The sequence below is a fragment of the Oryzias latipes genome, chromosome 8 (assembly GCF_002234675.1).
Source record: "Oryzias latipes chromosome 8, ASM223467v1".
In the NCBI taxonomy this organism is placed as follows: Eukaryota; Metazoa; Chordata; class Actinopteri; order Beloniformes; family Adrianichthyidae; genus Oryzias; species Oryzias latipes.
Window position 1 is genome coordinate 13,247,114 of NC_019866.2, and position 9,865 is coordinate 13,256,978.

Sequence of the window (9,865 nt, forward strand, 5' to 3'; positions counted from 1 at the left end):
GCCAAAAAAGTTGTACTGGTTTAGACTTAAAAACAATTTTTGATATGATTTAGCAAATGATCCATGTCTCTGAGGGCAATAACTAAACGACATCAAACCTTGTTGTTGTAAAAATAGCCTTTTTTGTTTTACCCATCATTACTTGTGGGCTACATAATTGTTACACAACTTGTTAATGACATCGTAATATAAGGCTCGGCATAGTTCATAATGTGGTGTCAAGATGTACAAATAAACACTAAGTAAAAGGGAAACTATCCTTCTGGTGGAGAAAGGATTTTGAAAAATTTTGATTTTTAAGCAATCTTGACTAAAAAGCAATGCAGAACAGTCTCTCAGTCTGGTTCTCTAGTTTAAATTTCTTGCATGTTTTAACTTATTTCCCTGATCCGACACACTTAATTCAAGGGGACTGTGGTTCAAAATCATACATGTAAAGACCTGAACCAGTTGTGTTTGTTGGAGTGTCTAGCAGTGTTAACAAACGCTGAAAATTTAAAATGTAAATCACGATCCAAATGAATAAAATTGTGAAAATTGACATTTTTGAACTGAAATGTGCACATGATTCATTTCTATGTTGAGCAAGACTAAACTTCTAGTGGGAGTTAAATATTCCATCAATGTTTTATGCTTAGTGGCACGCAAAAACGTGCAAATAAATAACTTCAACATCAATTACTACAGATAATAAATACAGATCTACTTCTATAACCTATTTCTTGTTTACGTGATTTCGTAGAAATAATAGAAACACAATCTTGACTATCTATCGATAACTTTAGAATAAAGTAGGGCGGCCCTGGAGCAGCGGTCGGGCGTTCTAGTTTACAGCTAGTCGCGTTGTGAAGCTGCGCAGGCGCACTGCATGTAGTCGAGGTGCGGTAGTACGTCACTGGCAATTCCAGAAAGGGCGGAGCTTCCGTTTTCAGTCAAAAACACCTCTCACAACAACTTCTAAGGCTTTAAAGTCGGTTTTGCGCAGAGGTGTCTCAGTGTGTCTCATTATGAGGTAAATTATCTCATTTTTATGTACGTATACTTTGGATAATTATCCAAAAGTCTTTAGTATGTCTTGGACTTTTACTTAGTACACTTTATCAATTAACGTTCTGTCTATCTATGTTTTGTGTTTGACCCCCACAGACTTTTAGGGGCTTGCTTTCATTGTAATGGCCGTTTCCAGGACGAAATGTCTTTTTCCCGTCTTACTGACACTCCTCTTAAAGCGTGCTGCTGCAGCCGGTAGGCTTCTTGAAAGTTTTGTTTTGAACATTTAAACACGCCACGTAGGTCATTTAGTCCAACTAGTGTTTAGCCTCATTACTATTGCACGAACCTCCTTAAAAAATGACCTGATCTGTTTTGTCTTAGTAGGCTGCTCTCCACTGTTACACAGACTGGGCTGTTGATACAGAAAAAGCTGCAAACATGCATTCATTTTTTCCATACACCACTTTGATCAATGCAACTTGGTGAGTAAACTGGTTTAGTGACAGCCCTGAGTTTTATTGTAGACCCACAGCGTGCTGAGAAGGAAGTGGTCTTAAGGATGAGTACAGTCATTCAACCAAGTTATTCATTTCCTGTTAACATTTCAGCTTCTTTGCCTTCTTTCAAAGTCTAGCATTGGATTTGTTACTGGTGAAGGTGTGTGGGCTTACGAGAAATGTGGCAAATCTGCACAGACCTTCAACACTTATAGCAGCCATGTGGGTTGATATCTCAGTAACAACCCAGTAGGAGTCACAAAGTCTTATTTCGCCTTTTAGAAAAAGAAAACACTTATTTGTATTTATGTCAATGCTACTATTTTAACTATTGTCTTTTCTGCTTGAATAAAAATATTGATTTGACAGAGGTTCAGACGACTGCCTTTAAACATAAAACATCCTGTGCCACATTGGATCATCTCAATGCAGTAAATGTAGTATTAGGTAGTGATATGTCAGCACTAATGATAATAATAACAATAAAAACAGTATTTTAGAATTTGAGGTGTTACTCATCTAGAAATTCAATTAACTAATTAGCTAAAATTAAACCACAGCCATTTAAGTAAGCCTAACTGTATTTTTTTGAACCATGAGGTGCATTTACAATCCTTGAATTTGTTCAAAAATAATAATAAAAGAAAAACGCTTTATAATGTGGTGCCTGAATTCTGGTTGTGCTTACTGACCTCCAACTGATTTTCTGTGATAGATGGAGCTCAAACGTTTGTCAATGTCACTCAAAGGATTGATTGTTGAAGAATTACAGCCATTGTCAGGAACCTTGTGGAGTGATGCGTGCTGCCCTTCAACTGTTTGTGAATGAGTTTGAGTTAGTCCACTTAAAAACAGAAAAAAAACCTATTTTACTTTCGCTGGAGATCCACAGTTGAGGGTTAAATTAAAAGAGCCACATGTGGCTCTGGAGCCTCAGGTTGCAGACCTTTGGTCAAGAGGATGCAGTTATATAAAAAAAAAAAGATTTCTTTAGTTTAATTTAGTTCAGGGGTCTGCAACCGGAGACCCTGGAGCCACCTTTCATCCATCCATTGTGGCTCTTTGGATTTAAAGAAAAATAAATGTCAATAATTTATTAACCTTTGTAGCAGTTTATTTTTAGAATAAGCTTAAATCAAATATTATCTTCTGCTGCACACAGTGTCTAGTTGTTCAAAAGTTAAGTTCAATCTTAAAGTATAGAATTTCATCAACATTTACAGATTTTGTTGAAACTCTTGACGACTATTGCTTCAAATATGCATCAAACCACTTTGGCTACAAAATGACCTTAATGTTGCATCTACTTGAAAGCAATTCTTTCAGTCATTAAGGGTTAAATAAAATGGATTCTTTAACTATATAATCATGTTTATATTTGATAGGTAAAGGGATGAGGGTGCACTAAAGTCATAATGAAAGGAAATCCCATGTTTATTTTGGCTTTCCTGCATTCTTAATTCTGCTGCAGCCAGAGAATCATTTGAACACAGGGTGCCTTTTAGTTTAAAAGAAACTTGTATGAGCTGCTGTCAAAAATGAAAGCTGGAAAAACCTAACACTGTTCTAATTTAACTATTGTAAGTATTTAAAATCTTCTTTACATAAATGAATAACTAAACGGTCTTAATGGTCAGTTGGACTTTGCAGCTCTCACTGAGTTGGGGTTTGTAAGAAACTGGACCAAATGACTCTTTTTAGTGTTAACGGTTGCAGACCCTTAGTTTAGTTTATCTTATTGATTTATTTATTTCAAACATATTATAAAAGCAAGAACAAATACATCAACATCTTCACTGTTAAAGAGATAATCCATATCAGTTAAGGGGCGGAAAAAAGAGTCCAATTTGACAGAAATTAAGAAAAATAACATGTTTGGTAAGGAGATGGGCACAGACTCTTTAATACTCATTCAACTTAGACACAAATAGTATATTGCAATCACAATATAAGTACCAGGAATTCATTACAACCATCATGGGGCTCAGATCCAACAAACAACCACATAACAATTATCTAGTGAGTTTTGGTGTAAAGATTGAAAATCCTTTCTTTGTATTTATTTGGAAACCAACTAATGTTTGGAAATTGTTTTTCTATCAAATGTAGATCATTCCACAGTGATTTTACGCTGTTATTCTGAAATTCAAAGTCGTGAAATGTTTATTTATTTTTGAGGGAGACTGAATTTGTTTTTGCTGAGTGTTTTTTTTTTAATTCAGAGTTGTAACAATGACCTTTTTTACAATTTGTTTTTACATTTCATTTTCTCCTTCTCTATCATTTTCCTTTATGTCTTTGTCTGTTTCTAGAGGTCCCTGCTACTCCTTCTGTTCCTGAGTGCTATAGACCCTATAACGGGGAAATCTGCTCATATATAAAGTGCATTTGGAATCCACAGGGAGACCCTGAGAATCCCTCTCCCTACCGCCTGCACTGGAAACCAGAAAATATCGAGTAATCCCTTAAAATGTTTGTCGTCCTTAACGGTCTGACAGCCTGAAGTGGCAAAATCTCCTCTCATTCTGTCTTGTCCCATCTTGTATTCTCCTCCAGGGATGGGGACATGACTGAGGAAAGCAGTTCGGAGGGGATTATTCATCGTCAACAATTTCCCAGCCATGGCAAACTTCGGGTCTGGGTTGAGGTTGTAAACAGTTCTGTCCGATCTGAGGAGGCTGTTTACCATGTGGAACATATCGGTGAGTTCACGTACATATTTTCCCCCTAGAAACAACACAAATACCCCAAATAAACTTTCTTTATTATCAATAATTGCTGACATTTCAGGTCTGCAATGGTTTTTGAGTATTTCCTGGATTTCCTTCTTGTCGCCCTCTTCTCTCTTTAGTCAAACTACCTCCTCCTAAAATAACAAAAGTCAGTCAGGACCCATTAGAGATCACCTGGAGCAACAGCTGTACTCTGGAGGATTGGGATGTCAAACACTGTGATGTGAGATATCGAACAGAGGGAGACCGAGGCTGGCCCGCCTCCCAGTATGAGAACCAGACATCAGATCTCAGATACGCAGTGATGGATCCGCAGTTCTTCACTATCTACCAGTTTCAAGTTCGATGCATGTGCAGCCATAGCCTGATGAGTGATTGGAGTGAAATCTATAATGAAACAAGTGTAGAATCAAGTAAGTCTTTTTCTCAGAACATCATAGATGAGTTTGGACAAGACTTTGTAGATAGTAAACACTAGACTGGGGCTGCAGCAATGTAGTATCTTAGACAAAGACTCAATAAAACCTGTTAATTTGTGAACTTTTAGGTGTGAACAGATGTTTGGGGAGTTTCCTTCAGTCAGCACATAAACTATTCCAATATTTCTAAGCTAATTTATAATTTCTTTATCAGTAATTTTAATGAAAATATAAGATAATGATAAATAATTAGCACAACCTTTAAGCTTCTCATGTTTCTTGGTTATTTTTTTTTTTAAAACTTACCTCTTATTTTTCAGCCCCAATAGGAGAAGTGGACATGTGGAGAGACTGTGTCAAATCCCACGCAAGCTCTGAATGTTTTCTGACTTGGAAGGTAAGTGACAGATAAATGCAGATAGTACAGACCTAAGGAATTCTCTCAACTTCTTCTTTTCTCTGCTTCCAGAATCTTTCTAATTCTCAGGCACGAGGTGTCATTTTAGGATACGTTGCCACACGGGTATACGCTAATGGCACAGAAAAGCAGACGAATGTGTCCACAAAGACATCCAGCCCCCTCTGGGTGCATGATGGGAGGATATGGCGGCTCACGTCCTCTCTGAAAGATGTGTCATCGGTTACCATATCAGCCTACAATGCTCTTGGAGCCACAGATCCTTCTCACCTGGTTCTGCAAGCACTGGGTATCGTTTGCATCAAATGCCACAAATACACACGAAGTGTGATGTTAGGGACCCTCTTTACAAGATATCCTTGTGAAATTTAGTCAGTGAGTGTTTGATATCGGATCCACAATTGTCTGGTTTAAGGACAGACACTCTCCCGCTAGGCCACTGACCTGGCAGAGCCTAATTAGTTCAAAGTGGGCATTCTTTTAATCCCACAAATCAAATGGACTTGCCAAATCTCTATAGTCCAGTTTTGTATAGGAGAAAATAACTGATATATATTTAACAGCAATAAATGAGTTCTTGCTTGATTTGATTTTTATCTGCCAAAACCACATTTACATAAATTCAAAGATCATATTTTACTTGTTTAAATGAACCACTCTCTAATTAGAATCTCTTTCTGCTGCTTAATTAGACTTTTTTTTATTCCATTGCTCTTCTGTGCTAAAAGGTGTTTATCTCTCGCTAAGGTGTGAAAGAAAAGGCTCAAAAGATACATGTTGAGGTGACGCAAGAGAACCTCACGGTGTCATGGGATCTGTCCTCTGAGTCCTTCGATGGTTTGATGCAATATGTGGTTGAGTACAGAATGTGTCCACCCGGCCCTGGGTTTGATTGGATAAAAGTGGATAAAAACCTGAGTTCAGCTGTTTTCAAAGGTCTGTGCAGTCCATATGTGGAACAATATGAGGAGTTTGAAGGACATCTCCGGAAAAGCGGTCTAAAATGACGCTTGTCTCCACCTACAGGTGAATTCAAAAAATACACAGCACACCATGTGTCTTTGTTCGCTGTGACAAACAAAAAAGTTCTTCAACTTTCAACTAGCATTGGATATTCTGTTCAGGGAGGTCAGTATCATGTATAGTTATTTACATTTTCAAAATACTGGATTCTAATACTGTAAAGATTTATGCTTAGTATCTTTAATGAAATTCTGATTTGTTGCTCTCCTTCAGCCCCCTCTAAAGTACCATCATTTAAGGTTTCTTCTATTGCTGTAAGTGAAGTGACTCTGTTTTGGGAGCCTGTTCCTTGTTCCAAGCAGAATGGAGTGATCTTGTACTACCAAATAAGAACAGACACACAAAAGGGTAAGCAACAACTTTTTGTGCAGGAAATAACAGACTTATTGCAATGCATCTTGCAACATTCTGTACCAGTAACAAGGCCGGGCTGTTGGCTCACAATATATTTCTAAGGAGAGAAAAAATAGTTGATTGTACTTTTTCTGTATATTTCTGAAAAAGAAAAAAGTTACACATTTTTACATAAATAACAATTTGCCTAAAATGTTTCCCTTGCCTTTTCTTTTGAAAACATACTAAAAACTGGATCAACTGTGATAAAAACCCATAATCATGTACTCCAAACATCCTGCTTCTTCCAGTCTACAATGTGAGTGTGAGCCCAGACCATGGAAACCAGACGTTCACGCTGTTGGGTCTTAATCCGGATCAGGAGTACACGGTGTGGATAGCAGCTGTGTCTGCTGGTGGCTCCGGCAAAAATGTCACCACAACATTCAAAACAAAAAACAATGAAAACTCTGGTGAGTCTTCATTCTGCCTCCAACCTTCAAGTACAGTAGATTGTGTGCTTTGTAAAGTAACCTGTTCTTAGATGAAAATGTGTGACTAAAAGATTGTGGAAAGCTCATCGTCTACTTGATCCAATGAGAAGGATTTCTATCCTTTTCACACTTAAAATAATTCATTACTCTTCCATGATTGTGTAAAAATATGGGATACCAAAAAAGACTCTTTTTCATTTTTTTCAGAAAAGAGACTTTATAATTAAAATAACTTTTCTGTTAACTGATTTCAATGTTTCTAATATTAAAAAAAAAGATATTTTGTACTACAAGAAATGTGTCGATAAAGAGTCTGTATAATATCCTCAAAAACTCTCCAGCTGTTGGTCCTAAGGACTTAGGATGGATTTGGGAGGGTGAACTTGGAGTGGAAATCCCAGAGGATATGTGGAAAAAAATATGACATAACACTCAAAAGATTTCAGTCTAAAATCGAACCAGAGCTCTACAACTTAAGATCTGCCATAGAACTCATTTTTAACCAAACCGTATTTCTAAATTTGAGTCCTTTCCTACAGCATTGTGTAAGATCACTTCTGGTTAACTAACACATTGCTACTGTTCCTGCCCGGAAATACAAAAGTATTGGATATCGATAGCCTATGAACTGTTGCAAATGTTTTAAAAAATATTAAACTATAGTCAGGTACATTCTTCCTTGGTCTCCATAATACACAAATAAGGAACACAACTCACAGAAAGTTATTTAATATCCTAACCTTTTGTGCTAGAAAACATATTCTGCTCAACTGGATCTCTAAGAAGCCCCCAACAATAGGAGGGTAGCTCAAAGTAATAATGATCCTTGTCCCCATAGACCGCATGTGTCATACACTCCACAACTGACAATTTCTTTCAGACATGAAAGCCTTTTCTGGACAATGTAACCGATGATGTGTTTGTTATTATTTACAGAGGTTTGCTCTAATATAGTCGACAGTTTTGATGTGATAATGACTTATTCATTGATTATTATATATGCTTATGGAAAAGTTTTACATTGTATCTTTGTTTTAAATATTGTTTGTCTTTTGTTTGTGTATCTGTTAATATCTTTATTTACTGCTATTCTTTTGTTCTGTTTGTTATATAACAGTCTTATATTTTTTCATGTACTTGTCTTGTTTTGCATAAAAGTTAATAAATATATATATATATATATATATATTAAAAAAGAAAAAGATTGTGGAAAGCTGATGGAACACTGTTCTCATCTTGAGTGTCTCATTCTTTTTCAGCAGATTTGGTTTGGGTCCGTATTTTCCTTGGTATTGTTGTGGTCCTGGTGGTCACTTCTGTTGCTTTATTCTGGTAAGATAATCATCTTAAATGTGGAAAACTTTTCTTCTTAATTTGTTTTTGTTAATAAATTAGCATCTCCCTTCCGTCTCCTGACCATTTTGTTCCTGCAGCTGCTTTAAAAGGAACACGGTGTGCCCACTTTTGCCTCTGTGTCTTTTTGAGAAGGAGCCCGATCCAAGCAACAGTAAAATCTTCAAACAGTTCCAGGTGAGTCCGAATGAACTGAAAAGGCCCATTCATGCTAGCAAGGAACACACTAAACTTAAAACAAGTAAACGGAACTGATTGTTGATCCAGTTTGATAACATTATTCTGATCTTTACAATCACACATACTGTTTATACAAATTCTGAAGTAACCTCTTGTTTGCTTTCTCTGTAGATAAATGAACCCCTCTCTTGGATTTGCAAGAGCATATATGACCCCAATCCAAAGATTTCTAAGTTGGAAATAGTGGAAAAATCTTCTGAAGCTCTGGACTCTAATGGAATAACCAGTCCAATGATGGAAAATGAGAGTACACAGTTTGATCAGAGGGATGATGTTACTCCAGAGGACTGCTGTAAGACAGACTCTAAAGCTCGGGAGGCGTACAGTAAAATGGTCGACTCTGATGAAGATAAAGGGGACTCCTCCAGTTCATACGAAGACGAACAAATCTCATCAGGTTATGAAACGCACTTCATGCCCACTGCCATAGAAATCCGTGGAGATTAAAAAATCAACATTGTGAATGTTGATTTCAACCACAGCTATCTCGTTTAGTCTTTTGAACCATTTTAGTATTTGGATTGTTGTGGGGGGGGGGGGGACTTCTCCAGGTGGACTTTGTTCCTTTAGAAAAAACAATAAGCTAGGCTTTTGTTGAATCCTCAGTCTACAGTGTCATACTGCTGCTGCTGCTGGTTCATTTCCAAACCAAAAATACATCCACCACTGTAACATGTTCTTGAAATGCTGCAAAATGACTGAGTTCAGAGAAGAACCCAAATGACCATATTAGTTAAAAATATCAGAGATGACTGTAAAATATGGTCAGTATTTTGTTTAGCCTATCAAAAACTGCTTAACTTCTATACTGTTTTTCAAGGAAAAACTATCAAGGAAACTGTAATAACACAAAAAGTAAAATCACAAATAAATGTGTAAAAGATAAGGATACTAAATCAATGTCCCTAATAGTATGTAAATCTCCCTTTCCTGCCAAAACATGAACTCCATCAGATCTCTGATAGTGTACTGTTGCATCTGGCCCAACACTTAACCTGAAGAGCCTTTGTGGATTACAACGGGTTACTTATCACACCACACAGATGGTTTTCTGGAGTTTTAGAAAACCTAAATGGTGAGCTCTGACTTATAGGCATGGAACCAGATACCCCACAACATCTTTGTTTATCTTGACCCTTCCTTTTGTTTGACTGGTTTGTTTTTAAAGTGTTTTATTTTTATTATTTTTTTTATTTTTAAAGTTTTGTAGTGTTGTGATTTTTCTATCCAATGTTTTTGCATTGTTACAGTGTGAAGCACTTTGTGATTCCACTAACTGTGCTGTATGAATAAAGTTTACTTACTTTTCTATAAAATCTGTTGTTAACTTCAAATGTGCTTGACTTTGCCCCCAGTTCACCAC

General features: G+C 36.7%; 1 protein-coding gene across 5 annotated transcripts; it reads left to right on the top strand.

Annotated features, from left to right (window-relative positions):
- The first annotated feature begins 897 nt into the window (after nt 1-897).
- Nucleotides 898-9,157, top strand: LOC101167043 (interleukin-12 receptor subunit beta-2). Of its 5 annotated transcripts, none has more exons than XM_023957607.1 (14): nt 898-1,012; nt 1,147-1,245; nt 3,803-3,947; nt 4,047-4,192; nt 4,342-4,635; nt 4,962-5,038; nt 5,111-5,348; nt 5,807-5,995; nt 6,086-6,187; nt 6,296-6,430; nt 6,727-6,888; nt 8,169-8,241; nt 8,343-8,439; nt 8,614-9,157. In XM_023957607.1, exons 2-14 carry the CDS (start codon nt 1,173-1,175, stop codon nt 8,947-8,949), a joined length of 2,067 nt encoding a protein of 688 aa, XP_023813375.1. In that variant the 5' UTR covers nt 898-1,012; nt 1,147-1,172; the 3' UTR covers nt 8,950-9,157. The 5 variants fall into 5 exon arrangements, with proteins under 5 accessions (XP_023813375.1, XP_023813376.1, XP_023813379.1 ...); XM_023957608.1 differs by having other exon boundaries at nt 8,172-8,241; XM_023957611.1 differs by lacking the exon at nt 898-1,012 and adding an exon at nt 1,378-1,475.
- The last annotated feature ends 708 nt before the right edge of the window (nt 9,158-9,865 follow it).